This window comes from Microtus pennsylvanicus, chromosome 1 (assembly GCF_037038515.1).
Source record: "Microtus pennsylvanicus isolate mMicPen1 chromosome 1, mMicPen1.hap1, whole genome shotgun sequence".
Lineage (NCBI taxonomy): Eukaryota > Metazoa > Chordata > Mammalia > Rodentia > Cricetidae > Microtus > Microtus pennsylvanicus.
The window spans coordinates 211,364,430-211,379,695 of NC_134579.1; the positions used below are offsets into that span (position 1 = coordinate 211,364,430).

Sequence of the window (15,266 nt, forward strand, 5' to 3'; positions counted from 1 at the left end):
GTTTATGTACTCAGGTTTGGAACACAAATGAAATCCTGCCTGTTTTGTTGTGATGCATGCTCTAGTGCATGCATCTAGGTGGGGACCGAGTCTGAGACCCCGTCCACGTTTCTAACCAGCTGCCCAGGTGTGCTGCAGATCATGCAGTTAGTTGAAGATGCCAGGTGCTTGCTGGCCCTTCTGTGATATCTGATTATTCTTGGGGGGCCAGCACGTTCCTTTGCACTGTGGCCCAAGGCTGGGAAGGTCTTGTGCAGAGGTTCAGAAACAGCGATATCTGTGAACACAAACGAGGCGGTGGCATTCCTTGGAAACAGGAGATCCTGGGCATCCGGCTTACCCCAGCGCTTGTGTTCCTGCTTTCCCATTGAGCGCTCTGCAGCAGATGTGAGACAGCACAAAGCCAGGGAGGTAAAGAGGTGGAGCAGAGAGGGCGCGGAGGAGAGGAGGTGCTGTTGTGCCCCTTTTAAAGCAGATTCCAGGCTAGATTTGGATTTCAGAGGAGGGACTGTCTGTAGAATGCACCGGGTGGGTACGGGTGGGTACGGGTGGGGGTACAGGTGGGTACCCACCCCGGCCCCTGAAGCTGACCACATCAGAGTCAGCAGGCAGAGTGGCCGCAGCCAGATCACCCAACCCCACTGTATCGTGCTGAGGTCTGGAAGCCATGGCAGGAGGCAGATGGAGTCCACGTAGGATACAGCTGGTGAGCACAGGAAAGAGCACAGCAGTGGGGTCATCCTGCCCCAATGGTTGTCACTTCCTAATGCACTCGAGGCCTGGCAGGAAGTGCAAAGCTGTCCCTCATTGAAGATTCGGATCTTCTCTAAGCTTGTCCTCTCCAGAGCCACTTAAGTAAATGACCAGAGCTGTCCAGTTGACAGAGGCTCCTCCCCGTGCCCCCAGTGACAGGGGACATACATTTAATGTATGTTACTAAAGGAGCTTATTATCTGAAACCCAGAGAGTGGCTCTGAAAGCAGCCTGTTTTTGTGAGGTCTTGGTTCTCAGCCATTGTCACACACAGCAGTCCTGCACCTGTGGGAACCCAAATGGTGGGCAGGGCTCTCAGGGCTGACTGGCTGCGTGCGGGTGGTAGTGGCTGGCAGTGGTCACATTCCCAGAAGCTGGCCTCAGGGCAAAGGCTTTGAAACACAGAGATCCTCCACTCACACACATCTCCAGGGAATTGAGCTCTAGGGCAGGAACCGGCTTCCTTTTTTTAAACAAATAGGCCATTGTGACCTAGATTTGTTCCAGACCCTGCAAGAGAAAGTTCCCCAGTGACAAGTCTCAGACTGGCACTGTTCGGGCCTCCGGGGTATGAGGGAGGCTGGTTGATGGTGGGGTGGGGGATGGGAGGATAGCTCAACCCTGTGCAACTGTAGGGCTTTCATCCGGGACAGCTGGAGTGAGGCGGTGACAGAGGACTCACCTAGCATGCATAAAGTCCCGAGTTCTATGTCTCGCTACAGTCAACCAATCAATGAATCAGTCAATAAAATCAAACTCTCAGACTTGGCTTTAGAACACCACACTGCATTTGCCGACTCTGTGGTCTTGGGCAAGCAATTTAGTTCTCAAGTCTCAGTTTTATTAAATGGGATTTCTGATAATAATGCCTTCCACGTGGGGCCACGCACGGATGGATTAGACCAGTCCACGCCAATAATTTTGGAATGCTGCTTTGTGGACTCTAGCATGTGTCCTGTGTTTGTTGGTGGTGTTTGTTTGCTTTTTGCTTTTTTATTTGCTTGTTTATTTTTCTATCATACAATACACCCTGACTTCAGCCTCCCCTCCCTCTCCTCCTCCCAGCCTCACCCACTCACCCCAGATCCACTCCTCCTCCATTTCCCTTCAGAAAAAAAGCAGGTCTCCTGGTGATATCAGCTGAACATGGCATAACAAGATACAATACAGCTAGGGACAAACCCTCATATTAAGGTTGGGGATGTGTCCTGTTTTAACCATTACAATCACCACAGACTGCAGAACCCAGAATAATCTGCAGGGTGTGGAGAGGAAAGAAATACTGGAGCTTTGACCAACTTTTATTTTCATCTGATCCCTATTTACTTATTCTGGATTTCCTCACAGTGCTCTCATTATATTCACCCCGCTCTGTATGTGTGCATATGTGTAATGTGTATAAGTGCATGCATATTAAATACAGTCTTATGTCATCTTATCTTTGCCTAGTGTTATTACTTAATCAAAACATGAGTAATGTTCTTTTACTGTTTTCTGAGACAGTGATTTTTCTGTGTAGCTCTGTCCTAGAACTCGCTCTATAGACCAGGCTGGCCTTGAACTCAGAGATCCATCTGCCTCTACCTCCTGAATGCTGGGATTAAAGGCAGGTGCCACTACTGCTGGCTAAAACATGAGCGATTTTGTAAAGAGTGATTTTAGTTATGTGTGTATGTATGCACATGAGTACAGCTGCCCACAGAGGTCAGAGGGGGAGGGAGTTGGGTCCCCTGAAGCTGGAATTACAGGGGTTGTGAGCTTTCCGATGTGGATGCTGGGAACCATACTAGGATCCTCTGCAAGAGCAGCACAAGCTCCTAACTACTGCACCAGGTCTCAGACCCATGACTAAATACTTTATTCTAATAAAGAACATGGCAGACAGTTCTAAACAAGCTCTTCTTAAGGTCCCTGAATGGGTGGCTTCCTTTCCAGTTGTGTTCCCTCTGGCCCTTACTGTCACCTGGTAGTAGCATAAGGAAAGGACTTCTGGCCTCTTCCTCCTGTGCATATCACAATGGCCTTGCCATCTGGAGTCTCAGAAGCACAGAACTTTCCGAATCTATATGTTCCAACTGTAGGACCCACTGGAGAGCAGTCATTGTTGGCCTCTGTTGGGTGATAATTCTTCCTCAGGGACATGACAAAATGTCTCTCCACCTTAGCTAAGGAACTCACAGTAGCCCGGAATAATAACACCACCAAAGAACAACCCAGTGAAGCACTGAGCTCACATAGGATACTTGCAGGAGTGTGGGTTAGAGTTTACTTAAAGAAGCCTGGGCAACACAAAGGCAGCTGCATTACAGGACACCTACTCCAGTGTGAGTGAGAACTTATGAAAGCTAGAACCATGTGCATCTCTGAACACTTGCAGGCAGGTCACAGGTCAGCGTCTCCTCTCCTTAGCAGTCCTTGCTGGTTATATAACCTGACGATGGGAAAGGCCTTTATAAATCTGTTAAGTTTCGGGGACTTCTTGAGACTTGTGAATTGTTTACTTCCTTAGCTTAAGGAATTTCTGTTTAGAACTTTCTGAATTTTAAAGAGCCTCCCTTTAGAACTTCCGAGGCTTAGTGACTTTCCCTCCAGGATAGAATGTTTCCGTTTGGATGAAATTGCATGTAACAGCCTAGTGGAGCAATGGGGCCTACGGGAAGCTCCTTAGTACTTGGCTCTGGGTGCAGCCTTTGTAGCGTCTGGTAGGGTGACCCAAAGGTGGGTCTGTTTTACAGGAACCAGCTCTTGCATGTGCCCCTGAGGCAGCACCAGGTGAGCTGTTGTGACTGGTTGCTGAAAGTCATCTGTGGGTTGGTGACCATCCGCACAGTGTATGCCTCCCACAAGCAGGCCAAGGCCTGCCTCATCTCTCGCATCAGTTGTGAACGAGCAGGCACTCGCTTCCTCACCCGCGGTGTGAACGACGATGGCCACGTGTCCAACTTCGTGGAGACAGAGCAGGTGAGTACCCAGGCCCGTCCATGGCAGAGTCGATGCCTCCCACGCATGCGTGCTTTCTATTGTGAGTGGAAGAGACCCTGATGCGTGTGAGCAGGTTTCTGACCATGGCTTCTTCCTGTGTGTGTGTATGTATGTGTGTAATTGGAGCATTACTTGACACTTGCCTCTGACTTGGCTGGTCTGTCTTTTTGATTCACAACTCATTCTGAAAAGATAGTATTTGCTTACGGTGTGTGTGTGTGTGTGTGTGTGTGTGTGTGTGTGTGTGTGCGTGTGCCTGAGAACCTAAGACTGAACTTAGAGCTCACCAATTTGGCTATAATGACTGTCTGTCAAGTCCTAGAGATGTTCCTGATTCTGCCTACTGAGAGCTGTGATTACCAGCATGTGCCAATGGATCTGGCTTTTATATAGATTCCCAGGATTGAACTCAGGTCTTTCGACTTATGTGGCAAACGCTTTCTCATCTCCCACTCCTTCTAATGTATTTTAAGCAGAAGGGCTCAAGAATGGGGGCCATAGCCATAGAGAGGAGCACTTACTCCAGGAGCAGTTGACAAACCAATACGAGCTGGAAGTCTTTTTAGGGTAAACAAAGAATGCAATAGAGTAATGGAGGAAGACACTTTTTTAAAAAAAATTCTGTATCAGCAGGAACTTTATTCTGAAAGCCTGTTAGAGCCTGGGAGTGTGACGGTGTGTTGGAGCAGTTGCTGTCAGCGCCCATGGAGGAGAGCCATCTGTAATACCTCCTTAGTTTCTTTTCCTAGCTTCTGTTCTCACTCCCCAAGACGCTGTCTTGCACCTTGTTTTTTTATTTTTATTTTATTTATTTTGCTGTTGTTGTTATTCTTACTTGCTCCCTGAGTGCCACCTTGCAGAAGAGCGATGGGATCAGCTGCAGGAAGGGAAAGCCCAGGAGGCCCAGATGTGATTCCACTCTGGGCTGCAGGCCCCCTGTGTGTCCCTGCAGCTTTGCAGTTCTCGCCGCGGTGTGCCTGAGAGGCACCCTATGAGGGCACCAGTTTAATTCAGCACAGATGTGCACGTTACCGTCCACTGCACGTGAACCTCTGCGTGCTCCGACCTTCAGTGATGGCTCAAACCAGTGTGGGGGTCCAGTTTGCAGAAACACTGTCACCAAAGGTGAAGGCCCCTGGTGGAGTCAGAGGGAAGTTGGAGCAGGAGCCCTCAAAAGATCTGTGGGTATAATTACTATCTTGGGAAGGGTTTCTTGCCCCTCTGAATGTGACAAGGCTATTAAATAATGATTGGTTGGAGAAAGAGAGAATACGTGCTCCACCGTGGAAGAAAGAGAATACATGCTCCACCGTGGGAGCCATTTCCTTTTTTCCTGTTCATGTCTTCTCAGTGACAATGACCCCCAAGGTTCTTGTGTCCACTTTCTTTGCCTCATCCCCTTTTTTTGTATCTGGTATCCAGATAAAAATGTCCATTCTGTTCTCAGACAGAGTTCTGGGGTTTTTTTTTGTTGTTATTGTTGTTTCATTTTGCTGGTCATGATACCATACCAGGTAGAAAGCTGTGTTGTTAAGGATTGGCACGCACAGGGTTTGAACTTGGTACCGGAACTGGTCAGAGATCATCTTTGGTCGAGAGGACATCCTGAGCCCAGCATTTTTTCCCCCACCCACTCAGAGGGAAGAGGGCCACTTATTTGGTCCTGGTGGTGGAAGTCCCCAAATGTTTAGCTTTCAGCCAGCTTAGAAACACTGTGGCTTCTTACTGTATCTTATAAAATACATCTTTAGGGGACCAACTGCCCATGTCCTATAAAATAAAACACTGGAGAGGGCACCCAGTGAGTTTCCTGGGTAATGAAGTGTCACACACTTGGTGGTTGAGGCAACAGGCATTTGTTCTCACAGTTCTGGAGGCTGGCTGGCTAAAATCAAGGTCAGGTAGGTCCATAGTCTCTTGAAAATCCCTCGGAAGGATCCGTTTTTGACTCTTCCAGCTTCTGTGGTCCCGTGTAAGTGGTTCCCAGAAGCATCATCCAGTCACAGTCACACTAGATCAAAGGGCTCAGCCACCCCTGGGGTGGTCTCACTTATCCAGTTATATTCACGGAGGTCCTCTATCCAAACAAGGTCACAGCTGGAAGTACTGGAGCCTAGGACTTTAACATGTGGCATACTGTTTCTGGAAGGGACACAGCTGAACCCATAAACACTGGGGCATAAACCCCCTCTTAAGGGCAGTGCTTTGATTGCAGGGGAAATTCCGTGATCTTTGCTTTTCTCACTAAGTAAAGCCAGCATTTCCACAGGCTCTGGCTGGGGCTTTTGCTCTGGTTATGCCGTTTAGGGCACCTGGTGACTCATCTGTCCCGTTATCACATGTTACTTGTTACTACTCAAGATTGAGGACCCTGCCGTGTATCTCCTAGGTCTCCACCTTGGGGCAGCCCCACCCAACTGGGCCTTAGAGATGAGAACAGCCTAGCCATACTCCCAGGGATATGTAAAGCCGGTCTCAGTCCGTTTTCTGCTGCTGTAACACAATACCACATCCTGGGTATGCTATAAAGAAAAGAGATTTGTTTTGGTTCGCAGTTCTGGTCTAAGGTCGAGGGCCCACATCTGGTGCGGACTTTGCTGGAGCGTCCTGATGGGTGACAAGCAGCACACAGGAAACCTAGCCAACATGGTCTTTATGTGAAAACCAATTCCTAAAATAACTCGGTAACCCATTAATTGAAGGAGTGGATTAATCAATCCGTGAAGGCAGAGTGCTAATCACCATTTGATGATGGAGATTAAGTTTTAATATGCTTTTAAGAGGGTCGAGCCATAGGGGCTTGCTGCTTCCTGATTTCCTGGGATAGGAGGAGGGATTTCTTGGCTCCTAGAAGCCTTTGTGGTCTTCCCAGTGTGTGTGTATGTGTGTGTGTGTGTGTGTGTGTTGTGTTGTGTTTTAATTCTTTTTCCTCCTCTGGGCCACGCTGGCATCTGTATAAACTCACTTGACCTCGCTCCCTGTAGCAGGGGCTGTTCATGGACAGACACTACCATCTGCTGTCCGGCCAGAACAACTGGCAGCTGAGAGGGTGTAACTCAACCCCACAAGAACGTTCTCACTAGACATAAGCTACGCGAGGGCTATGATCTTAAACCCAGAGCAAGGCTTGGCTGAACATGTGCATTTGATGCTGCTTCTGGCAGACAGGCCACCTGGGGCACAGGAACCCAGGCTGGCTCAAGCTGCCAGAACCCCAGGGCAATCTAACTGCATAAAACTGGGAAATGACCTCTGGGATGGGCCAATGGCAATTGAGAAACGAGCTATTGGCTTTTCAGCAGGGTCTGCTTGTGGGCCTCTTAGCCCCTGAGTGCCCGTTGTAGGACCTCTTCTTCCCATCGTTTTACCATGCACAAGTGGGGTTCAGGCCTACAGTAACAGGATACCTCCTGCCCCTGCCCTGGCATGCAGGTGTGTGTGTGTGTGTGTGTGTGTGTGTGTACACAACAGAAGTAAAACAGGAAGGCCTCCTCCCTCCTGGAGGTGCTTCCCTGGCAAAGGCTCCTCGTGGTCACCCGCTGATGGAGGTGCTTCTGATGACCACAGGAGACTGGAGCCAGGCTGAGGGTGCCACAGCTGTGGCCTGCAACATCTGCTGAGCCCAGGAGAAGTAAAAGGTGCAGTGGGCCATGAGCAATAGAACCTGCACTGTGGCCTGGGCGAGGTTTACCCACTGAAGACTGTGGTGATTCCATAGGAGCCTGGCTAGATGGGGCAGCTCAAAATGTGCCCTGAAGTCTGAGCCCTGTAGCACTACTTTTGGTAAAATATGACAGATAATACACCGTGCTCGGAGGCCTTAAATGTCAAAACAGTTCAAAGTGGGTCTGTCTCCAGCCAGGAGATGTGTTACTAGCTCTTTCGCCTGTCAGTAAAGAAGTGGTAGGCTGTGCATTTGGTCACTCACCAACGGTGTAAGCAGCAATTGATGACGTCAGTACCATGCCCCAGCAGGCAAGGGAGCCTAATAGGATAGTGCGAATCTGGTACTGGTGCCCTGTTGGCTGTTGGTCTGAACCCTGCTAGAACATAGCAAAGCTACGGTCTTACGTGAAGTCCTGCAGTTGTTACTCGGATGCTTGACACAGGCATCATTCGTCAAACTGATAGAGGAACCACAGAGAGAAGAGTGACAAGCCAGATAGACCGCTCAGTAGGTAAAAGATACTTGCCACCAAGCCTGACAATCTGAGTTCAAGCCCCAGAACCCATATGGTAGAACAGGGCTTCTCAGCCAGTGGTCATGACCCCTTTGGGGAGTAAAAGGACTGACCTTTTCACAGGGTTCACCTAAGGCCATCAGGAAGCACAAATATTTATATTACAACTCATAATAATGGTAAAATTACAGAGATGAACTAGCAGCAAAAATAATTGTATAGTTGGGGGCCACCACAACATGAACTGTGTTAAAAGGTCACAGCATTAGGAAGTTTGAGAACCGCTGTGGTAGAAGGTGAGAAATGATTCCTGCAAGTTGTCCTCTGACATCTTCACGTATGCTTGAGAGTACTCATGCTTGCGCGCGCATGCGCGCGCGCACACACACACACGGAGCAGGAGAGTGAGCCCTGCTTGTAGGATTTCTACTTTTGCCTTGCTTTAACATTTTCCTGAGGAATAGGTGGAGTTCTTGTAAACAGTTTGTGTGTGTGTGTGTGTGTACAAGTTTGTGTCCACATGCACATGTCTATACATACATTCTGTGTTCATGCATCTGTGTGGTGTGTGCGTGCATATATTATATATGTTGTATGTTTTAAGTCCCTTACAGTGTGTGCTTGTGTGATGTTTGTATATTCGTGTTTATGCATGGTGTATTTATTATGTATGCTGTATACTTGTGGGTATATATGTATGTATGTTTATATGGCATGTATATACATGTAGATGCATACACACTGTGTGTCCATGTGGTAGATGCCTTCTCTGGCTTCTTGGGAGGAAGTCTGGGTTTTTCTTTTTTTTCCAGCTCGGCTGTGAGTCATACCCAGTTGGCTCCTCTGCAGCAGTGACTCAACTTTGCAGAAAAACAAAGCTCAGTCCCTCAGCCTGTCAGCAAAGGGTGCATGATAAATATTTGGCTCTTGACAAGCAGGCCGTCACCTAATGAAGGGAGCTTAGGGTGACTGTGTGTGTTCTCCTGAGGGTGCCAGTGGGGAGGCATGGGTTTGTAAATACTGCATCTGGAAATAGAATCCTGGAAGAGCCTCTCACGTGAAGCTCTCCATTCTCAGCCTTCCACAAAAGAAGTTGCTTGGGGTGGCCCTCCTGGCTGCACAGTACCAGGCCCCCCATGGCATCGGCACTGGGGTTCCTGTTCGTCTTCTAGGGCTCTAACTCTGCCTAAGATCCTTCCTTATCTTGTCCATTCTTGCCTCCCCCCCTTCCTGCAGCCTGGCCCTCCCTGCCCTGATACCTATCCCTGCTCAGCATTCCTGGCTCTGAGTGGCCTCATCCACACACAGCAGTGACGTTTTCCAAGTGACCACTCTAGGCTGGGAGAGAACGTACCTAAACTTACTCTCAGGGTACCAAGTGACGTTTAATCCATTTAGAGAGGGAGGCAGGATAAAGTCATTTTAATAATGTGCCTAGGCTACACTGCTGGGCACATTGGGCCTCTCCAGGGACCCTGTGGAAATGGCACCTGTGAGAGGAGGCAGCCCTGTGGGTGTGGAGGCTATTCTCTCACCAGCATAGAAACCCTGTAGAACAACATTGTGCTGGCTACTGGGCTATACACTGGATGATGGGGTGATGGGGCAGGAGACACATACAGATGATTTTTATGGGGAGAAAGAGAGAACTGTTGCCCATAGAGAAGGGGTCCCAGGCACTGTCTCCAGCACTGAGCTCAGAGGGACCCAGGCCAAGGCAGAATGTAGTGTATAAAGTCCAAGATCATCAGAGAAAAGCGCTGAGCGTCCTTAGCTTAGGTCAGATTCTGGCCTTGTAAATGGTTGTCTTCATGTTAGCTAACTCGGTTTCTTTGTCAGGGACAGTCAGTCTTGTGTCTTTGATCTCAGGAGGGCAAGCTTTCCTGCAGTGGGGCAAACAGAATAATAGAGGTAACACATTCACTGGTAGCCCGTACCGAGAAACAGACAACCTAGTGTATTTTCCTCTGGAGACGAAGGCTAGAATTACGTTTATAGCCTAGATACCGGGCTCATGGCATGCCTGTCGTCCAGAGAACCTCAAGGCTCACTGTCCAGCCCCCTCCCCCTGAGGAATTACTAATGCATATGCCATCTGAGCATGATCTAGCCTGTGTGGAAAGCTACCCTGTAAGAGCAATGGAAAGGACTCACGGCGGCGCCCATGGTGGCCTTGCCAGGCCTGGGTAGGGTTGCACAGATAAAGGCCACCATCTGATAACCACCGCAGCCACCTCCAGAGCCTGCTAGGGACTGTATGTTTTTGTCCTTTAAACTCGCATTGGCTCCTCTATCGTTGGAAGCAGGTAGGCTACTACAAAACTGGTCAGCAGGCGCTATTACCAGGAATTTAAGCAGCATTTACTTCTACGGGGGGAAGGGGGTCTGTGTATTGTAAAAAGCTAGTGTGTGTGTGTGTGTGTGTGTGTGTTAGTTGGTGGCATGTTTGAAAACACAGTGGCGCAGAGCTGGGGCTGCAGACAAGTTCACATTGAGCCTTGGCCTGTGCCATGAAGGTCACCAGTGGCATCTGCAGTAAGCAGGACTTTGAGTAGAGCCGATTTATTCGGGTCAGTCCTTTATCAATAGCGCCTTAGTTACTGAGCAGGTAAAGCAGAGCCCTCCGGAAAGGTCTCAGCTAAACTCCCAGCTCAGCTGCTTCTGGTTGTAAAGCAGGAAATGTGTGCTAGGTCATTAGGTAAGGGTGTGTCCTGGACTCCTGCACAAGCGGGTCAGAGCGCAGACCCCTCTTCAGAGGCCAGGCAATAGCCCCATACCTTACTGTCTGGTGGGTGACGTCGCAGCAGCTCCAGTCCTGCCAGGTGAGAGAGCAGAGGGCACCGAAGTCCACCGACTATCCTCCAGGCTGGTGTCAGGTCACAGGCACCGGATCCCGTTACAACCCAGGACATTCAGTTTCATTGAAGAGTCCCTTTCTCTTTCTGTCTCCTTGTGCCGCAGACGATTTACATGGATGATGGAGTATCGTCCTTTGTCCAGATCCGAGGCTCTGTTCCGCTGTTCTGGGAGCAGCCGGGGCTTCAGGTAGGTAATTTACACAGAAGACTTTCCACAGTGTCCGTGCACTGCTGGTCTCTTTGAGTAGCTGGAGTTTGTTTCTTTAAACGTTTCTTTCCTGGTGCCGTTTATGGTCTCATTCCTTGGCCCAGCTGTGTTGAGCTAACCTGTGAAGAGAAAGAGAGAGAGAGTTTCACAGGTACACTGGGTGTAGTCTGTGATCTGAAGACCGTGTATATATTAGCTGTTTACGTTGTTCAGTGAGTGATCTGCAGAGGAGGCGAACCAGAGAGGGCTTGGGTGGGATTGGCTTCAATGGGACCCTAAGCTGAGCGTTTTGATAACATATCTGGCAGCTGGGAATCCTCTCGAAGGCTCCGGAGGGTCTGCTGGACCCTTGGTGGCCACATCACGGGTCTGGCTCTCTGCGGTGCTTGTGTGGGGCCACGTGAGGATTGCTGAGCTTTCCCGTGATTTCTAAAAATACCTTCCGCCATGCAAAGTACAGCGTTGGGCAGTGCCAAGGGGATTCGGCTTCTGCGTCCTGAAAAGAGTTCAGGGACTGGGAACATGGTCCAAGGACACAGCTGTTGTCACTGAAAGGCACGCTGCTCCCTCAAGTGGGTTCTGACACCATGCATCTGGGGAGAGTCGAATTGAGGTTCCTCCCCCTCCTTGCTCCGTCTGGTTCTGCTTTGCATGACCAAAGTGTCCGAGAAAGCGTCTCCCTGGGTCTTCAGTCTTTGGCTTCTCTTACCCAGGGCTCTTGTGGTATGAGGTTTGGGTGATCAGCCAGCAGCCCAAGAGGCCAAAAGCACTATGTGCCAGGTTCTCAGGAATGATTGACACAGCAGGGCTCACAGTGCCCGGTCTTGGGCTCAGCTTCTTAGCCCAGCCTGGACTTGTCCCCAGGGCTGCCAATACATTGTGTCGTGCTGACAGCACTGGTCACTTGGCTGTCAGCCCTTAGAGTAAGATGGATGGATGGAGCGTCTCATTCAGGTTCTGAGTTCTGGGGCGGGGTGAGGATTTGTTGATATTCCGTTTTCTAGGTGAATGAAGATGCCCAGTGACACTGAAAGGCAGAAGACTTGAGCTTGGGTTTGCTTGTGAGGGGAAAGTTCCCCTGGAGGCCTTCCAAGGGTCTTTCGTTGCTGCTATTGCTGTTTTCGTCTCACCGTGGAGCTTAGGCTAGCCTTGAACTTGTGGCAGTCTTTCTGCCTCTGCCTAACAAGTGTGAGGATTACAGACCTGTACCACCATGCCCAAGCTCCTAGAGGTTTTGTTGTGTTTTAAACAGTTCTCTGGGTAAATACCTTTCCTAGCAGAAACTCCATATTTAAAGTATACAGGCCAGTGAATCTTAGCATTTATAGAGTATGTAACAAGCTCTGTAATCTCTGTTTAGAATAGCTGTTTTGTTTTGTTTTTCTCTAGTGCTAATCAAATCCAGGGCCTCCTGCAGACTAGGCAGGAACTCTACCATTGAGCCACACCCCTGCCTCAAACTTGGAAGTGTGTCACCATGGCTAGGACACTCATGCCACCGGCCATCACCCTCTTCCCAGCTCCAACTCAGGCCACGGGATCCCCCAGCCTGCCCCATCTCTATAGAGTCAGATGTGGGAGTCAGGACTGAAGTGGAAGGCCCTGCCTACCTGCAGTCCCACCCCATCTATCTCCAGAACTTGCATTCCCTGGGACAGCTCCTTTTAAAGCCCAGGATGTCTGAAGGTGCTTGAAATGTGTTTTTTTCTAGATGTGGGTTCCTTTGAGCTCTGTGTGAGGAATCACAAAGATCAAGTGAACTCAGGGTACAGAGGAATCTGGGAGGCTACATTATATTCATGCAAAACTTATCAGAAACCCAAAGATTGATCATGGAAGCCTTAGAACATTGAAAGGACTTTGAAATTTGTCTCAGCCTCACAGCTCTAGAAGGATCCCTTCTCCTGGACCTCTGAGAGAGAGGCTATGTTCCAGGTCCAATGGGGGTCCTGATGATTAGAAAAATCTTCCTTGTACCAGACCACTGTCTGTCTGCCTGTCTCTCCAGGACATCCAGGGATGCTGAGGAGCACGTCTCTCTTTTCTTCCAAGGTTCTCTTGAAGCTCTTGTGTGGTTTAGGGTTCTGTCCTCTCCGGCATCTTCCTGCTCTTTTGAGGGTCTTTTGTCTGATTGCTTGGCCTCTCAATGTTCTGGTCTCCTTCATCTAAAACACGAGACATAGCCTGTTGATCTCCTATCTGTATGACGAACTTGGTCTCCAGTGCTGCTGACACAGCCTGCGTAGCCATGGCTGTGTCTCAGATGGACATGGGCAGGATCGAGGCAGCTCCCCTACCCTTTTAGATTCCTGACACTCGTCCTTTGGCAAATCCTCATGGTGTCTTAGACACAGGTTAAAAGGCTAGCATTCATAGTCTTATTTGGGATTTGCTATCTTTGGGACCTAATACCTGTATTTATACTCTAAATGCCATCTATCATCAAAAAGAGATGATGTCATCTCCAGAGAGGTGGGGCAGCTCTACAAATGGGGTCTACATTCAGTAGCAACTATCAGGCTAACATAGGTTCTGGATGTCTCCCCCTCTACACACACTTTTACTAAAAATACTTTCTGTTCTCATACAATATATCGTGATTACAGTTTCCCCAGTCTTTTTTTCATTTCCAAGTTTGCCCTTTCTTCCTGCTTAGGTAGGATGAAACATCCCCAGATGTGCTGAGGAAGGGTGTGTATTCTAAATTGCAATTCAGTGCTTTCTTGGCGGGCGGGGGGGGGGGGAAGCTGTCCTAGGGATATGAGCCCTGCAAGGGATGAGGAGAAGAGTTGGGAACGACAAGGCTGGGCCATGATGCTTCGTCTGCAGAGAGTCATGGGCATGATGCTCCCAGCACCGACTCCTAGATCTCTAGTCTACACGGCACCATGCACTTTTAATAATTTGTCTGCCCCATGCTGGTGGCTGTGCAGTTTATAATAACCCCAGTGAGAGCTTCACCCTTAAAACTCAAGCTCTTCTGGCAGAGCCTATGATGGGATGTATACATAATTTTATTTATCTGGGGGAGATTACTCCTGTTGCAGCGTCAGGATCTCCCATCCCTGGGACTGACTCAGACATGCGTCCGGTCTTTGCTTTGAAGTTCACGTGATGGAACCAAACAGAGGAAAGATGCAGAGTAGATTAGAGCATCTCATCCACGTCCATCTCTTCTCTCTCAAAGGCTGCTTCTCAGGTTCTTGGGAATATGGTGATGCAGGCGCCTCTTTGTGTGCTAGGGAAACGAGACAGTGTATGGCACAGAAGGTCCTGGTGTGAGTGAGTGAAGTGGAAGTCCTCCAAGTGGAAATGAACGAAAGTCAAGACCAAATTAGCCCATGTAATGGGTGCCATGGGTTGGTAAGCCCGAGAGAAAACAGCTGCATGTTTGTCCCAATCCCTGGAGCAACCAAGGTTGCCAGGCCATCCATCTCTCATAGGAATTCAGAGGGTAAGCTGTGAAGCTAGAGAGACCTGGGCATCCCACATGGTAACAACTGTGTTTTGAAGAAATTATTTTCTTTCTAAGCCATAGCTTACTGTTCTATAAAGTAAGATTGGGAAATACCTGCCCTCATGGGGTTATAGAGAAGATTAAAAATCACAATATGTAGGTGGAGATTGCTCATTCATTTCCCAGCTGCCCAGACATGAAATAATCACACAGAAACTGTATTAATTTAAACACTGCTTGGCCAATAGCTTAAGCGTATTTCAAGCTAGCCCTTACATCTTAAACTAACCCATTTCTATTATTCTGTGTATTTCCATGTGGCTGTGGCCTACTGGTAAGGTTCCATTCAGCATCTGTCTCCTTCTGTGACTACGCAGCATCTCTCTTTGACTCCACATGTGCTCTCTCGCTCTCTCTCTCTCTCGCTCTCTCTCTCATTCTCTCTGTCTCTGTTCTGATTTCCTGCCGGCTTTACTCTATTAAGCCATTGGCTGAAAGCAGCTTCTTTATTAACCAATGGCAATAAAACATATTCACAGCATACAGAGGGGAATCCCACATTAACAATACATCTAGAATTTGGCATTGTGTTTAGACTCACAGTGCTCACAATGATAGCTGTGGCTAATAATAGTAGAAGCAAATGGAGGCTAGTACAGTCATGTTGGGAGAAGTGTGGCTCTGTGTCCTGGAGCTGGTAAGAGGTCTGTCTCCTTCAGAAGGGCTCAGATGTAGCCGTGGGACACAAAGAGCGTGTCTTCGGCTGTTTCTCTGCTGTGCCTCACACTGACAGGAAGTCAGAAGTCCTAGGCACACCGATGGAGCAT

General features: G+C 48.9%; 1 protein-coding gene across 13 annotated transcripts in view; it reads left to right on the forward strand.

The window, feature by feature from the left end:
• Positions 1–15,266, forward strand: part of Synj2 (synaptojanin 2) — a 101,544-nt gene that overhangs the window by 44,205 nt on the left and 42,073 nt on the right. For 11 of the 13 annotated variants that reach the window (XM_075950385.1, XM_075950417.1, XM_075950407.1 and 8 more), the window contains 2 exons: positions 3,489–3,714; positions 10,878–10,961. In XM_075950385.1, the coding sequence (XP_075806500.1) occupies positions 3,489–3,714; positions 10,878–10,961 (310 nt within the window). The remainder of the gene's footprint in view (positions 1–3,488; positions 3,715–10,877; positions 10,962–15,266) is intronic. The other 2 variants (XM_075950425.1, XM_075950464.1) reach the window with 1 other exon arrangement.